The sequence below is a fragment of the Engystomops pustulosus genome, chromosome 8 (assembly GCF_040894005.1).
Source record: "Engystomops pustulosus chromosome 8, aEngPut4.maternal, whole genome shotgun sequence".
Lineage (NCBI taxonomy): Eukaryota > Metazoa > Chordata > Amphibia > Anura > Leptodactylidae > Engystomops > Engystomops pustulosus.
The window spans coordinates 30397158-30414013 of NC_092418.1; the positions used below are offsets into that span (position 1 = coordinate 30397158).

At 42.7% G+C, this 16856-nt stretch overlaps 1 protein-coding gene across 5 annotated transcripts; it reads left to right on the forward strand.

The window, feature by feature from the left end:
* The first annotated feature begins 1 nt into the window (after position 1).
* On the forward strand, positions 2–16567 carry RSPH10B (radial spoke head 10 homolog B). 5 transcript variants are annotated; one of them, XM_072120496.1, is made up of 19 exons: positions 2–111; positions 886–1129; positions 3196–3271; positions 3350–3418; positions 3809–3982; positions 4061–4146; positions 4433–4553; positions 4682–4858; positions 5431–5572; positions 5921–6036; positions 6951–7140; positions 7234–7342; positions 10047–10126; positions 10204–10352; positions 11313–11420; positions 14039–14221; positions 14723–14816; positions 15991–16171; positions 16246–16567. In XM_072120496.1, the coding sequence occupies exons 2-19, from the start codon at positions 897–899 to the stop codon at positions 16457–16459; spliced, it is 2502 nt and encodes an 833-aa protein (XP_071976597.1). In that variant the 5' UTR covers positions 2–111; positions 886–896; the 3' UTR covers positions 16460–16567. The 5 variants fall into 5 exon arrangements, with proteins under 5 accessions (XP_071976597.1, XP_071976595.1, XP_071976598.1 ...); XM_072120494.1 differs by lacking the exon at positions 2–111 and adding an exon at positions 149–370; XM_072120497.1 differs by lacking the exon at positions 2–111 and adding an exon at positions 149–370 and having other exon boundaries at positions 14039–14212.
* The last annotated feature ends 289 nt before the right edge of the window (positions 16568–16856 follow it).

Sequence of the window (16856 nt, forward strand, 5' to 3'; positions counted from 1 at the left end):
ACTTCCATACACCACCATAGAGAGCGCATACGGCAGCTAGACCGGCCCTGACAACCGGAAGTGGGCGTATCCAAACAGGAAATGGGAGCGTGAAATTTAGTAGAAAACTCGGTACATGTCTCATATATGTCACATTATGCCAGACGTAGGACCCAGACGTAAAGTCACTTTAGTGTCTCCCAGTCATCTAATCGTTGTAGAACCACGGCAACTAACGTGTGCCAATCACAATATGGCGGCGGGTCACGTGCCGACCCGTTGCCTGAGAGATTCTACAGCTTCCGGGACGCTTCAGCCTGCAGCTGGAAGTTTTGTTGGGTAAATTCTGAGTCGTTATCCAGGACCTTGTTTTTTTTTTTAGTGCAGTGAGGTAGGTAGAGCTGACTTCTGGAAAAAATTTGCAACACTGATAGAAAAACTGTGATGGAAAAATCTGCAGCTGTGTGAACAGCAGCGTAGAAAGATATTCATTGCCATCCCTATGACAGTCCCTGTGACAGTCCCCCCACTTTTAACTTGTTCTTCTTTGCATGAACAGGCCGATTCTCTTCCGATTTTCACGACAAATTTGCATCCGGCATCCGTTTTTCACGGATCCTCATAAACTACAGTCTATGAGTGATCCATGAAAAGCATTTCTGACCTGGACACGTGAAATTATCGTCCGTGGGCACTGATCCATTATAAAGTATTGCATTACGTGCCGTCCATGGCGTGTCCTATGGTTGTGTGATAGGTTTTGTAGCCCAAATTGCTTCCCATCCTGAATTAACCTTCCCCTCCAGACTGATACAACACAGATCGTTCCTGTATAGTACAAAGAACTGAACGCACAGGATAATAAAAACATCCTGTGTGTTCAGTTCTTAACTTTTTATGTTACAGGACCACAAAATATGGGAAAAATCAAGAAAAAAGATGGCAAGAAGTCCGATAAACTAACAGTGGAAGCTGCTGAAGATGCCGGCTCCAAGCTGTCTCCTGTGTCCGTCACACCTTCAGAGGAACATGCACCCCCATCCATAACGGACGGTGACGACGAGCCTGTCACACAGGAGGAACCTCCTGTCCTCGTCCCTGCTTCAGAGCTCTATGAGGAACCAATTCTGGCTCAACTTATTGTAGAAAAGTAAGTTTTTATCATTTCATAAAATCAGGACAACAGAAAGCAGGTCAGACATCAGGCAGTGACCGAGACTCCAGCGGCTGGAGGCCCCCATTTTCATCAATTCTAAAGAATGGGATCCCATGAGTATAACACATTCACCATAGTTAATATAATTTTTTTTTTTTTTTTGTTTTGGATTTCCTCTGCACAATCATATTGTTTTAATCTATGACAATACAATTTTGTGTTGTCTTTTGTGTATAATAAAGATTATATGTATGGATTTTATAAGAACGCTGTAACTCCGTTTCTTTGTGGAATTATACTAATTATGGTGGAGTAGTTCTAGATTCTAGGCATGGCGGGCTGCGTGCCGAGTCCCTAACTTCAGCAAGTTAATATAACGTTAGTCTTTTTAGCATCTCAATGAGGGACTAGTTTTGAGGAGATCCAACTAAAGTTTTGATGTATAACAATGATACATGGGAAAGAAATATGCAAATTGACTCCGTCCGCTTCAGACAGAAGAAAGTTGTCTTTCTATTGGTCACTACTTTGTAAGAATAACTGCACACAACAGGGCACATTTACTAAGGGTCAGCGGACTGCATTTCCGTCGGATTTCCCAACTTTTTCCGTTTAGCTCCGCATTTAACTGGGGTTTTTGGTGTAGTGATCGGATTTTGGCGCAATCGCACTTACTTTCATGCAACACAAATCAGGGGGCGTGGCCGAGGGACAACCTGACTGATTCGGACTAAGCACAGGATTTAAAATTCTAATTGTGTCGTAATTGTGTTGTGACATGCACTCACATACACCGGGAAAAAGATGGTGAACTCCGGCGGACCTGAGTGGGGAAGCGACACATGCAGGATATCGGGCGCACGATCTTGATGAATCACGACTGCCTTTACCCTTGACGGACAGTCCGGATCGGGGATCGCGACAGGACCGGGTAAGTAAATGTGCCCCAACATGTGCACGATGAGGTCCGTTCAATCACAATGACAGTAGATAAGATTGCTCGAGCTGTAAACACAGGCAGTTATAGGACCTGCTCTAAAATAACTTGTCCGTGTTCTATGCGTTGATTGAATTAGGTTTGTGTCAGAAGTCTCATTGAGAAAAAAGCCATGAGATATGAACTGGTATTACTGCCAAAACAGATGCCCATCTGTTTCCGGACTCTTGCACCTCATCATTACAGAGCAGGACACTTGATGGCTACATAAGCAGCTGTAGGGGGCAGTAACATAACATAATATAATATGGGAGCCCAGGGCCCAAGTCTTCTAGTGGACCATTGCCACCCTCCAAAATTGATACTACCCTGTAGACATAATAAAGCGAGGGCCATGAAATCCACAAACATGTGTGACGTCCTTAAACAGCAGAATTCAAATCTGACATAGGGGACTTCTCTTTTTAAAGGAACTCAATTGTGGGGAATCTACTTTTGGAAAGATTCCCCATGGTAGTTTCCCCATCCTGGCAGCAGCTACATCCCATTTTTCAATAATTCTTGGATGCAGCTACTGCCCTGATAAAGTTTAACCCTCAAATATGCAAATTAATTTCATTAGCTACTGAGGGAATTGAATAGCCTCAGACCGCTCTGAGGCAATGGCTATTCGACGTCCCCAATAGCCACTACAGACCTGTCTCTACACACTCCAGCCCGTTCTTCTTGTGTTCATAATGAGACGCTTGCGCACAGGGAGCGGGCCGTTATAAACGCAACACTAGCAGAACGTGTGACCGCAGCCTTACACTTTATTTTGGCAGTAGCTGCATCCTAGAATTAGTGACAAAAGTGACGTAGCTGCTGCCCGGATGGGGAATCTTTTCAAAAGTGAAAAGATTTATTTTAACTAAATTAACTTGATATGGAACCTTATGTATACAGTGAATGTCGAACTAGTAAAAAAATATTAGTTGTTGGAAAGAAGCAGCTGGTTATGAAGGGTTACAGACAATGCTCCATAGACTGATTGTTACATAAGTTTCATATTCGGTGTAATAATACAGTTGGGTGTTTTTTTTTTTGTTTTTTTTTACACCTATTTTTGTGACTTCCATTACAGGTATGAAGGAGAGCTAGTGAATGGATTGTATGATGGAGAAGGAGTTGCTTACTATAAAGATGGAAACATATATAGAGTAAGTTCCTTCTCATGTACCGCAATGATTAAGTATTGCATGGGACATAATTTGAATGTTTGCATTATTTATTTCTAGGGATTGTTTTCGGAGGGTCTTATGCATGGGAAAGGAATGTACACATGGGCAGATGGGCTGATATATGAGGTAAGGAGGCAATAGTGATATAGAACTAAATATGAAAACCTAGAAAGACATCGGGGCATATTTATCATACGCCAGCGCACGTGCTTCCACCTCTTGATGTATCGGGAAGTCGGCTGCGCAGCATTTATTCTAAGCCAGGCCCCCTCTCGCGTCCTCCTAAAATGAGTATTAAATTGGCTACAAAAACAATGCAAAAAGCTGTGGTGTGCCCAAAATCGAGATTGATCCGAGAAGCCCGTTTCGTGCTTTGGAATTTCCTGGACTGAACCTTGAAATACTGATTAGAGGATGTAAGCGCACAGAGCGAGTTTCTTGTACCGAACTCGCTTGTGGGCAACAGGCTTTAAGCAAACACCTCACCCTTTGTTCCACTTATCATGTCTCTTGTAGGGAGAATTCTTCATGAACTTTCCAATGGGTGATGGCGTCTATACATGGCCTGATGGGAGTCGCTATGAAGGACAGGTGTACAAGGCCATTAGACATGGGACTGGTGTCCACCTGTCAATCGACCAGCAGGTTTCATATGTAGGAGAGTGGTGCATGGGCAAGCGTCATGGAAAGGTAAATTGTAAGATTTGTTTTAGATATGACTTTAGATTCTGGTTAGATATTGTAATATTTGATTTTTTTTCCTTGTAGGGCACCATCTATTACAATGCTGAAGGAACATCCTGGTATGAAGGGGAGTGGATACACAACAGGAAGGAGGGATGGGGGGTGCAGAGGTATGTGCCACGTATTGTACTGATAGATGTGTGTGTATGATGAGCTGCGGGGTGAGGCCCCCATATACAGTAATTTATCTGCAATCTCTTCAGACTCTCTTATATACCTTCATGATGTGTAATGGGTAGACCCTATGAAACCTTAAACGGGTTCGGTGGAGGTTGAAAAGCATTCTTACAAAAAAAGCCTTGGGTGGTGCGTGGTTATGCAACTAATCTCCATTCATCTGTATACAAGTATACAACGTATTACAGTTTAACATGTGTCTACTTAAAATTTTCTCAGGTTTCCATCTGGCAACATCTATGAAGGACAATGGAAAGCTGATAGGTTCCATGGCGAGGGCAGGATGAGATGGCTGTCCTCTAATGAGGAATACTTGGGTCAGTGGGAGAACGGCATACAGGTACCAACATCATACGTATCTCCCAGATACATGCCATGCCTCTACATCATTCTGGAGCACATTTGCTTACAGTGATGTTTAATGCATAAGTATATGTCATATGTTACTGCAGTCTTTTCTTTTTACAGAATGGTCTGGGGACTCACACTTGGTTCCTGAAGAGAGTGTCCGGTTCTCAGTACTCCTTAAGAAATGAATACATCGGAAACTTTGTCAATGGATCGCGACACGGACAGGGCCAGTATTACTACGCTAATGGGGCAATGTATGATGGACAGTGGAAAAACAACAAAAAGCATGGGATGGTAAGGGAGAAAGTCTTGGAAAATGATCTTTTATCTATTTTATTTTAGGCAATTGTAAGATTAGTAAAAAAAAGAGGTCATATGACTAAAGTCTTCAGTTACACAAAATCAATTAGAATTCATGTATTACTTATTCATAGTATAATAACAGTAATAATTCCTCATTCACCAGACTGTATGCTCACCCGGGCCGGATCCTGGCCATGATTACGGCAATGTGAATGTAGCCTTAGGCCTCATGCACACCACCGTTATGGGGGCCATTACTTGGCCACGAAATTTATTTGCAGATCACAGCCCTCATTGAGGTCTATGGAACCTGATCACGGTGCAGTGAGCCCTCTGTGTCTCACCCAGCCGTGACTTGGCGGGTGATCGCTGTGCAAAATATGGGAGATGTCCTTTAATTTCCAAGGCTACAGCGGCTGCTGCCTGGCTTCTATGGTGAGGAGCACTCGCCCTCCCTTTCTCCTCTACCTGGCCGTGTGGTCATCCAGGTTACTTCCTTAGTCTGTATACCATCATATTCTGCAGCCGATCATTGTCATTACCTATTTTTATTCTTTTATCAGGGTAAATTTATTTTTAAAAATGGACGGATTTATATTGGTGAATTTGTCGAAGATCAGATTGCTGAATACCCAAATTTTAAGTACGACAGAGTGAACACTCCAGATCTGAGTGGTATCCGAACCCAGAGTCCTATCTGTGGAGGTAAGGAAATGGAATGGTGGTGTGGCACAGAAATCCTACCACTTCTAAATGGGGGGGAAAAAGTCATCAGTGCACATATATAGAAGAGTTATCTATTCCATAGGATAAGCCTTCATTATACAACCTTGGGGGGGGGGGGGAAGGTGTCTGACACTGACATCCCCTCCAGAACTGAAAGTAACACATAGTAAAAAGCTGCGCTTTTGGCTCATATCAATGCAAGATGTCATCAATACAAATAATTGGCATTCATTTTACCAATATATCAACATCTTCTGATTTGCACTAACTAAAGAAATACCAATAGTGTATCAAAGGTATCTAATATTACAATAACTTACTTGGCAGAACGCTCCACCCCAAATTCCGGCATTCCCAGTTTATTAGGGTCCTATATTGAACTTGATATCGCTTCCCTGCTGAACACCTTCCCAGAAGATGAACGATATGAAGAACAGAAACAGGTAAGTGATCACTTCTCATTTGTGGAGATATTTGATCCCTACTCCTGGTGTATACACACAGGGCACCCTGCAGCCCTTAGGGTTACACTGGGCCTGTATGCGTCTTATACACTTAGGTGCTGTAAATAATGTATACTGTGCACTATATATATATTTTATAGTGGGAGTCAGTGGACGATTATTACTCCATGTCTATAGCCTTCCATTATTAGTGTAAGATAGGGACTACTTCTGATGTACCTTGGTTCCACTAGGGGTGATAGTATGGAGGTTGGAGGTATGGATTGTTGATAAGAAGCTTTGCTGAATATATTTTGATACATTTGGTTCCAATCCAAATTGAATAAGTCTGAACTGATGCTCCTCCAAATAATCTAGAGATTTGTATATAACTCTTGTCCTCTAAACCACAGATTTTTACATAAAAAGCTCCTGTCTCGTGTCTGTTCATTTGGTTTAGATTCTTTTATTATGGTTAGGATTAGCATTTGGGTTAAGTTTCAGCTTGTCTGTGATGAAAATATTCATAGAAAATGAACAAAATGAGATGGGATCTTTTATTTTTAGGAAATCTACCTTCACAATCAAGCATCATAAACCACTGGATCTATGAGTACACGTCCCTGGTTTATCATGCATGATTTTGATGGTAGATTTCCTTTAAAAAAAAAAAAAACTGTGTTTTATATTACTAGAGGACATTATATACCAATTTCCAGAACAATTGGAGGAATATTGAAGCAAATCAGAAAGAAATTGGGTTTGATTTGGTGCCAGAGAATCTACAAATCAACAAATAGATTTGCTCATCTCTACCTATACGTTAGGATCATATGGGATTTTTATGAGCAGGATTTTAAACACTATAGTTTATCGCTTGGGTGACCTATAATTATTGATATTTTGACATGTAGGTGGAATATGGAATCCTCCGCAACCTCACAACACTCCGCAAGACATACAAGCTTTACAGCAGTCTGGGCAATGAGAACTGCTTTGATAACGCCTTCCTTATGACAAAGTTACAGTTCTGGAGATTTCTAAAAGATTGCAAGTTCCATCACCATGACCTGACGCTCTGTGACATGGATCGTCTTCTGGCAGGTGATTACTGCAGCCGTTTACTATGTACTTTGTGGGGTTGAGCCAGCATGGGAATTTTAGTGGTTTTCATGGTAAATGTTGTGTATCCGTCAGACAACTCCGATCCTGAAGAAATTCACTCTCCCTATGCCACAATGCTGATCCGAACATTCCTGACAAATGTTATCTACCTGGCTCATCACATCGCTCGTGCTGACAGTCCGTAAGTCCTTTTTTTTAACATTTTAGGACCTGATTAGTAAAATATATATGGAATAGAGACCCATCAGAGATCATAGTCGCCTTCATTCAGAATTAAGGCTTCTGTTACTTTTCCACTGCAAACAAACATGTTGTAAAGTACCTGGCGCCTATGTCCGACTTGGCACCGTGCAATCCAAAGTGCTACTACCTGTCATGGCGATGTGGGACACTAAGCCATGTGGGCTGTGTCCCAAATCACCCTATATCATCTATATTCATGGATGCAGCTGAAAAAAAACACTCAGGGTGCGATCACACGTGGCAGTAACGTATGTGTTTTCAGACGCATTAATACAGCTGAGAAGTGGAGATTTGCCTGATTACATAGCTCTTAACAATTTGTTTACAAAACGGATGCGCTAACGCACATGTTTGTTAATGCTGCGTTAACGCATGTGTTTTGTAAACGCATTGTTAAGAGCTATGTAATCAGGCAAATCTGTTCTGATGCGTTTGAAAGCATATGTTACTGCCACGTTTGAACGCACCCTGAGTGTTTTTTTTCAGCTGCATCCATGAATATAGATGATATAGGGCGATTTGGGACACCAACCACATGGCTTAGTGTCCCAAATCTCCATGACAGGTAGTAGCACTTTGGATCGCACAGTGCCAAGTCTGACAGAGGCGCCAGATGAGCTACATCTGACACACGTCTGGTATTCCTGGCAACTGCTTATTGCATCACTGAAGCCGGCGTAGTTCACCCTGGCTTCATTGCGCATGCACTGGACATACTGGGTATGTGCAGAGAAGCTGGGGTGTACTACATCGGCTTCACTGAATAACTGCACAAGCAGACTTTTGGAGCAAGGAAAGTATTACAGAAGTGATACACAGCAATTATGGACACTAATTCATTGATCCAAAAGAACATGTGGGTCCAAAATCGCCCTGACAGGTTCCATATAATCTACTGTATATTATAATACGTGCACTATGAGGAAGATTTATGATAGAGGGCAAGCCCCCCGTGTCCCACTGGATACATCAAGTCGGGTGGTGCTTCCGTCGGGCAAAACTACGCCAGGTTTTTCACATAATTTTGCGTAAACACCACAGAATTAATTTGCCGGTTTTTCCAAAGTACGCATGTGCAGGGCTCTAGATTTTGAGATTATTTCATTGCTTACATGCCAGAAAACTGGTGTAGAAGCAGTGATAAATCTCCCCCTATATGTCATGAGGCAGACTGTGCACAGCTACGAAAGTAGAGGGAGGAAAACACAGACGCGAGCGCTTAGGAATAATTAACCGTGACAATGTAAACTAGCGGACTAAATATACCAAAGGTTCAGAGTACAGCTAAGTGCACATGGCACAAGATCTTACACATTTAGCTGTGTACAGAGGCGTCGGTGCCATTAACTGGCTAAATACTAAATCCAAAATAAATAAACTCCTTCATAAAAATCAAATATGCAGAACAGTGATTCATAGTATTGTGCTGTGTTCACATAACTTAGGATTCGTAACACAGGCTGGAGTGACATTAAATTGGACTTCTGGTCTGAAGAGAAAAATTGAGGGCAGGATAATAGAATATTGCCCGCCTCCAGCTGCCACTAGAGGGGGCTTATGAGCCATTATTCATGACGTTGGAGAAGCAAAAGATGTCCCAAAAGTTTTGTGCTACTCACTGCAGAAATGTTGTGCATCTTCCAGTTTACCTTCTGTATGTGGAGTCATCAATATTCTGGAATGAAAGAATTATATAGCAATCTAGGTGGTTGAAGAAACTACATTACCTACAAGGAAGAATTTTTCAGTTTTACCCAGAATAACCCTAAAATGGGAATACCAGTTATTGCTTGTACCCCGCAATTGACAGCATAGGGGGTAACATGCTTCTCAGTGGGGGTCCCCATCTGTTATGAGAACAGGGGTTCTGTGTACCCCTAAACAAATGTCAATGATTATTGCTATTGTGCAATTCTTTCTCTATAGAACTACTGGAGTAGCTCCATATTGTGCAACCTGCCTCTCAAATAGATGGTTAAGAGACCCCCTTTCTCATAATTGATGGTGGGTTTTAGAAGTTGGATCAGTAAGCGATCCCCTACCTGTGGGATCTAACCAGAATATCCCTTTACATTTTCTTAAATGGGTTGTCCAATATAGGTAATTAAATGTTTTTGTTTGTATAATGAAAATTAATTTACGTTTAAATATAATTTCTGAATCAATTCCTCACCGTTTTCTAGATCTCTGCTTGCTGTCCTTCAAAAGGAAGCTTAATTATTTACATCCTGTGGATAAAAGCTGGTCCCTGGTCATGTGATGTCACACAGGTGCCCCGCTTGTTATATCCCTGGTCACATGATGTCGCACAGTTGTACGGCTCATTATATAATGAAGATTAATCAGAGCTGTGTGTTATAATGAGCCGTGCACCTGTGTGACATCACATGACCAGGGATATAATGAGCTTTGCACCTGTGTGACATCACATGGCAGGAAGTAAACAACGAAGCTTCCTATAAAATAGTATACAGGAAAGTATATTAGAAAATTGTATAACTTTCCATTGTACTAAAAATGTTTTTGCTAAAACTGGAAAACCCCTTTTAAAATAGAGTTTTATAACTAATAAACAAATTCTTTGATCATAATGTCCATTATTCAGTCCTTTTACATTTATATTGTTACATTTCCTATCACAGAGATAAGAAGCTTTCCCTAGTTGACTGCTTCTCCAGAATGATGACCCAGAATATCTCGCCCCATGCTGGTACCATCAAAGGTCAGTGAGAGGGTCTTGTCTTATGATAGGTATTTAGGTATTGAACGTCTCTGATTCTCTTGTCGCTGATCCTCTAGGTCACTTATTCAGCGATGCACAGAAGACAGAACATACAATGTCTTATATTGATAAGTGCTGGGACATCTACAAGACTTACTGCAGGCGGAACACCTCTGCTCCGTATGAGCCCACCATGACCATGAGACATTTCATCTGGATGATGAGAGTAAATATAAACTAAATATATCCTTTGATTATGGGTGCCTAATACTCTGCCATCCCCTCTGTCCTCAATACTCTACCGTCCTCAATACTCTACCAATCTATACCAGTGATTAACTGGTCCTGTTCAGATCTGTAGAGGTGACTTGGCCAACCATGCACAGCTCCTCTCCATTGAAACATATGGACCTCTAGAAGCTAATGTTAACTAGTAATCCAGGCTTCAATAAGAAGTTTTTGTTCGGTGTTCAGCTCACATAGTGATGGCACATAGGATAAAAAAAATGTCACATAAATACAGATTCATACGGCACAGAAATACAGGACTGGAGAAATCATAAGTTTGTGTGAAAGGGGTTTAATTATAACTTTTTTTGATTAATTAAAGCAACGGTCACTACAATTTAATCCTTTAGAGGAAACCTACCAGCACGGATCTACCTATTAAGGTACATCCGGTGGTAGGTTCCTCTAATCTATAGTAGGATAGCCCTTTAGTCACCCAAATCTTTTATCATTTTTAATGGCACTACTATGCAAATTTACTAAAGAGGCTACTGGGGCGTGGAGTAGCTGGAGTAGAAGCTACACGGTGTGGCTACTCTACTCCCCAGTAGCCTCTTACATTCCGCCTACCAATCCATCTTCGGCATGCAGCTAGGGGGAACTACTCACGTCCGCAAATCTGGGTTCTGTGCATGCGCAGTAGCTCCGCCTTCTGAGCCGAGACAGCGCAGCCGCCAACCTGCGCCCTGCACATGCACAGACCCCGGCTTCGCTGATGAGTGTGCGCAGCTCCTCCTAGCTGCGAGCTGAAGATGGATTGGTAGGCGCAAGAGGCTATTGGGGCATGGAGTAGCCGCGCCGTGTAGCCTCAGCTCCAATACTGATTTTCCAAATCTGTCACAACAAAAATGGAAAAAACCAGCAGAAGTAAAGCAAAAAATATTTGTATTCTATGCAGGATTTAAAGGTCTTGAACAATGTACTCAGTGTGAAGAAGATTGTGGACATTATGGCTGAGGATAATCCAAGAGTTCGAGATGGGAATGAGATCAATGTGGAGCTAGAGGTGAGACCCCGGGGACAGATAATATATTCAATGATATCGTCTAAGAAATCCTTCCCTGTTCTACTTCTCTCCCTTTCTTCCAGGTATTGTACTTGGCTACAGTATATGCGTCATCATATTTAAAGGAGAACTACATAAAGTGGTTTTTTTTTATGTGTACATTGACGTGGTTGGCATTATTCCTACAGTCCTATAGGACACAAAGCAACCGTGGGACCGACAGGCAGAGGGACAGATTTTATAATTTATTACTGTGTAGCCCATCAAGGTGACTCGCTCCCCCTCTTTTGCCAGAAATCTTGCAGCAGCACACAGTATTAGCTCTGTGCTGCCGAGATTTCTGCAGGGGGGAGAAAGTGAAGGAGCAGGGAGGCCAAAGAGAAGTGTTATAGCCAGAGCCCCCACAGCCATTAGGGGCTCCAGTGACCCCCCCCCCCCTGTAGTCTCTGACATTCATTTGCATTAAAAAAAATCTTTTTAAAAGACATTTACAGGAACAATGCTCCTTATAAACATATATTTCTATTAATCTTTATCTATTAGTAAACCGGGAGGAAAGGCTAATATTGCCACAAATCCCAAACAAAAGTATATAAATATACGAAAATAAAGGGGGGATATGTATATGAATGGCTAGTACTCTCTTATATTAATACAAATAATTTGTATTAATATAAGAGAGTACTAGCCATCTATATACACCCCCCGCCCTTTATTTTTGTATATTTATAATCTCTATCTATTTCATTAGTAGTTAATCTACCACTAGGAGAAGTGGTAGGTGGCACATTTATCATGTAGTATTGATAACAATATGTAGTATTTCGTGCTCTGTCTTAGGGCACATTCACATGGCCATCTGCGGGGACGTACATGCGGGCGCAAATTTGCGGCCGCATGTACGTCCCCATAGAAGGCAATAGCGGTGCAGCGCAGATCCGGATCCGGCCGTGCGCCGCTATTCTCTATGGAGGGAGGAGGGGCCACCTCCTCCACTCCAGCACACAGCGGTATGCCCGCGCGGCGGGCATACCGCCATGTGAATGTACCCTTACTATTATGCCGGGGTACACATAGTGAAATCGATTGTCATCATGCAAATGCAAAGTGGATGGGATTTTTCCTGCTTCCATCTACATAATACGGGAAAAAAAAGATGAATAACTCTGTGGAGGTAGAAATATTAGGATTCCTGATGCTGATTTCAACCTTTTGCAAAGCCTTGTGCGCCAGGGCAGGGATGGCTAGGAAAAAAAAAAGAAAGCTCACTTGCCCTACTTCCCCAGGCATATGACCTGACACACTAATGAATGGAGGATGTGTACCATTATATATGTATTACACATTGTACAGCATAATATGTATATAGCAGTGCACATCTTCCACAGTACACAGCATGGATTGGCAGCACAAATAAGAAATGTCGGGGTAGAGGGAGAGGACAGCAGAACAACAAGAGTGTATTAGCAGGGACGTAACTACAGCGGTAGCAGTCATAGCAGCTGCTATGGGGCCCACAGTGGCCCAGGGGGCCCCTCTGCATCTAACCTGACACATTAAAGAATGGAGGATGTGCACCATTATATACATATTATGCTGCACATTGAACAGCATATTTTTCAGTGCATAAATGTATGTATGTCTGTATGTAAGAGTATATAAATGTGTGAGTATACAAATATTTATATTTTCTGAGGCTGTAGGGGGCCCCATTCAGACACCTGTGTATTAGATTGTATAAATGTTCAAGTATACAAATATGTATAATTGTACTTATCTACTAGGGAGGGGCCCATCCAGTAGTCTGCTATGGGTTCCTGCCTCTCCTAGTTACGCCCATGCTCCAATACTTAGTTTTAAGTCCTGCAACCAGTCAAAAGCTCAGAGGGTCACAGGACCAGCTTCGGCCTCCATGGACCCGCGGACATCAAAGTAAGTAATGTCTTGTGTTCTGTGGAGGCCAAAGGGGGTCCCATGACTCTTCAGCTCCATTAGCATCATTTTAAAAGTCTATTATTAGAAGGAAGGAGGCCATGGATAATAAATATAAGAAGATTACCACAGTCACAGTGCCTGCATCTATGAGTAAGTGTTTCTGGTTTATTGTGATGCATTTTGATTTCCTTTAAGCAGGCTGTAGGTGGCGCTGTACCCTTGGTAATGCCTTGTAGAAGAAATGTATCACACCGTCCTAAAGACACAGAGGGGCACATGTACTAAGAAAGTCAGAAACTTCACTAAAACGTGCTGTCCATGTATAATGCTGGGTGCGACAGATTAATTAAGAATGTGCGCCCGAAATCATGAATCTGTCGCTTCCCTGCACTGGCCTGACAGAGTTCACCAACCTATTCGTGGTGCTCCTGTAACATTGGGCGTGCGACAGACTTGTTTAATACGGCGCTTGGTCCGACTAATCCCCGGAATGCCCCTAATTTGTGTCGCATGGTGCCTAGCGCAGCTGAACCACAGAACGGTGGTGTGCGACACAATAGTGGGGCAAACACTTCTTAAAAAAATGCAAGCCGTTTTCACCTAAAAGCACATGCAAAGCCCTTAGTAAATGTGCCCCAGAGTCTTTAAGACGCTGATTTGGCTTGTATTACCTTTAATTGCAGTTGACATTTCTGGAGTTTCTGGAGGCTCTGATTGGCTGCGCTGTTGTGTACATTACGGATGAGTTACTGCAAGAGTCAGGCCGGGAACTTCAAGAAGAACAAGGCCCTAACACAGCATCAGATGGCAGCGCCAGTGCAGATTCTACCAACACTCGACCAGGTCTTTCGTCCCCAGTAAGAAAAGTTGGTAGTAAACAATATTTCTAGTGACATATATGATCCGTGGTCCTGTGTGTGTGTGTGTGTGTGTGTGTGTGTGTGTATATATATGTGTGTGTGTATATATACAGGCAGTCCCCGGGTTACATACAAGATATGTTTGTTCTTAAGTTGAATTTGTTTGTTCTTAAGTTGAATTTGTATGTAAGTCAGAACTGTATATTTTATCACTGTAATCCCAGACAGAACTTTTTTGGTCTCTGTGACAATTGGATTTTAATAATGTTGGGTTGTCATAAGAACCAGGATTAACAATAAATCTTCATTACAGACACCTGTGATTACTGTTACCTCTGATTATTGCAGCCTAAGTCTAAAGTACAGTAAATTACCAACATCCAGAGGTCCGTTTGTAACTAGGGGTCGTATGTAAGTCGAGTGTTCTTAAGTAGGGGTCCGCCTGTACATATATGTATGGGTGTGTGTACAGATACAATTTGGACATTCTTATACTTTAACTTGTAGAGGAAATCTGGTAGCTGGACAGAAGAGAAGGAGCTCATTATCACCATGAAGATGAATGAAAGACGCAGCCCTCGTTTACGGTTCCATCCCCAAAGTGAGTGAATATTATAGATGTGTGCAATACTCCAATGTGTTAGAAGCGTCCTGTGACAATAAGGCCCCTTTCACACCTTTCCCCGGATGAATGATAAATAGACAAAAAACTAGAATACCCCTTTAATTTAGGCTGCATTCACACTAACGTTTGACTCCTGTGCCGTAGCATGGCGGGCACACGTCATCGCACGTGAGAGGAGGAGGGGGTGAGCGCTGCTCGCCCCCGTCCCTCTCCATACAAATATATGTATGGGACATGTCCTATCTTTTCCCGGGCACGGAACGGTATGGTGTTGCACGTGTGCTGCACCGTACCGCGGCGTGTGCCCATTGCCGGCCTGTGGGGGAAGTATATAGGGTGGCCGTATTTATATACCCCAACGGTCGTGTGAATATAGCCTTATACTGTTAAACATAGTATCAGAAAATAAGGCTCCAATCTGTAGAAAAAGTTTGTGGCAGACAAAAGTTTTAGATCGCTTTCACTTTACAGGCGTCTGATAAATCTGATGATTTGCAGGTGATTTGCAAAGTCAATAGGATTTAGAAGACTGACATATTGGGGCTCATTTACTAAGGGCTTTGCGCTGCACTTTTGTCGGACTGTACACATTCTTCTAGCCTAAAACGGCTTGCACAGGTATTTAAGAAGTGTCTATGCTGCGATTGTGGCGCATTTAACCCTTTAGTGGTTCAAATTAGGATACAAATTAGGGGGTGTACCGGGTCGGTCTGACTGATTCGGACCGAGCGCCATATTTAACATGAAAATTGTGTCTCACGTCCTATGTTAAGGTTGATTCACAAAAAAGTTGGTAAACTCTGTTGGGCCAGTGCAGGGAAGCGACACATTCATGATTTCTGGCGCACAATCTTATTAAATCTTCGCACGCTGCTCTTTAAGTGAAGTTTCCGACTTTCTAAGTTAATGTGCCCCATTGTCTTCCATATTAGTAGGGTTAGGTAGTTGTCCACTAGATGGCGGTGTAATCTCACTAATACCGGTATCTTCATGATAGTATCCTTAAAGTGCCAGTCCACATGAGAAGGTGAGAAAAGATTATTTCCCCTTCCTCTGGTGGTATGGGAAATGTATGACTAGTAAAATTATTAGATTGGGTGGAATGTAGGATGGCGGATTAATGGAAGTTACAGTAGTATTTTGCTTGCAGGAAAACCGCAGAAGAGGATCGTGACAGACAGATGGTATCGTCAAGTTGATGTGTTTTTCCAAAAGGTTTTTTTCCCAGCTTATGAGAAAGTGGAACAACTGAAGGAAGAAATCCCAAGAAACAGAGTGCGTCAGGCAGAGCAGGCCCGTCTCCAGCAGATCCAGGAGGAGGAGGAAGCCCGGTAAGTGTCATGGCCTGTGGGGTATACACCGTACACCTCTGCCTTATACACTACTACACACCTCATTTATTAAGGCTGAAAGCACTCAGGGCAGAGGAGGAGGCCAAGAGGATGGAGAAGATGGAGTTGGAGAAGGCGGCCGCCATGTTGGAGGCTGCACAAGTATCTGATGAGCAGGCTGAGGATTCTGGACAGGACCCTGCCATAGCCAAGGAGGAGGCTCCTGTGCCCCCGTCTACTGCCAGTACTAAGGCTACACCAGCAACTGGCAGAAAGAAGAAGAAATAGCTTATGGAAGAAGACTGCATAGTAGTAGCTACTCATGTGCCGAGATGTGTATGTACCTTTAAATTAATTAAAGCTATATATCATGATAAACCAGGGATATTAACCATAGATTCAGGCACAGTGACTGTGGTAATCTTCTTATATTTGTTATACATGGTCTCCTTCCTTCTAAAATCAACTTTTATAATTATCTAATGAGCCAGAAGGGTTATAGCTTCACAAGCTATTACACTCCCCCGCCCCCCCCCCCCTTCCGCTATGTGAGATTACAGCAGGCAGAGGGAGAGCAAAGTGCTGAGGGAGAAGAGGGAGGGTGACACAGTGTAGCAGCCTGTGAAGCAGCAGCACTGGGGAGCTCTGCTCACGTCCCCCAGAGCCGTCCTGACTCATTAGCATT

Bases quoted from the DNA above. Each gene is read 5' to 3' on its own strand.
- RSPH10B (XM_072120496.1), top strand. From the start codon at position 897: ATGGGAAAAATCAAGAAAAAAGATGGCAAGAAGTCCGATAAACTAACA. The intron at 4,554-4,681 runs GTACCAACATCA...TTCTTTTTACAG, and splicing joins AGTGGGAGAACGGCATACAG to AATGGTCTGGGGACTCACAC. The intron at 7,141-7,233 runs GTGATTACTGCA...TGTATCCGTCAG, and splicing joins CATGGATCGTCTTCTGGCAG to ACAACTCCGATCCTGAAGAA.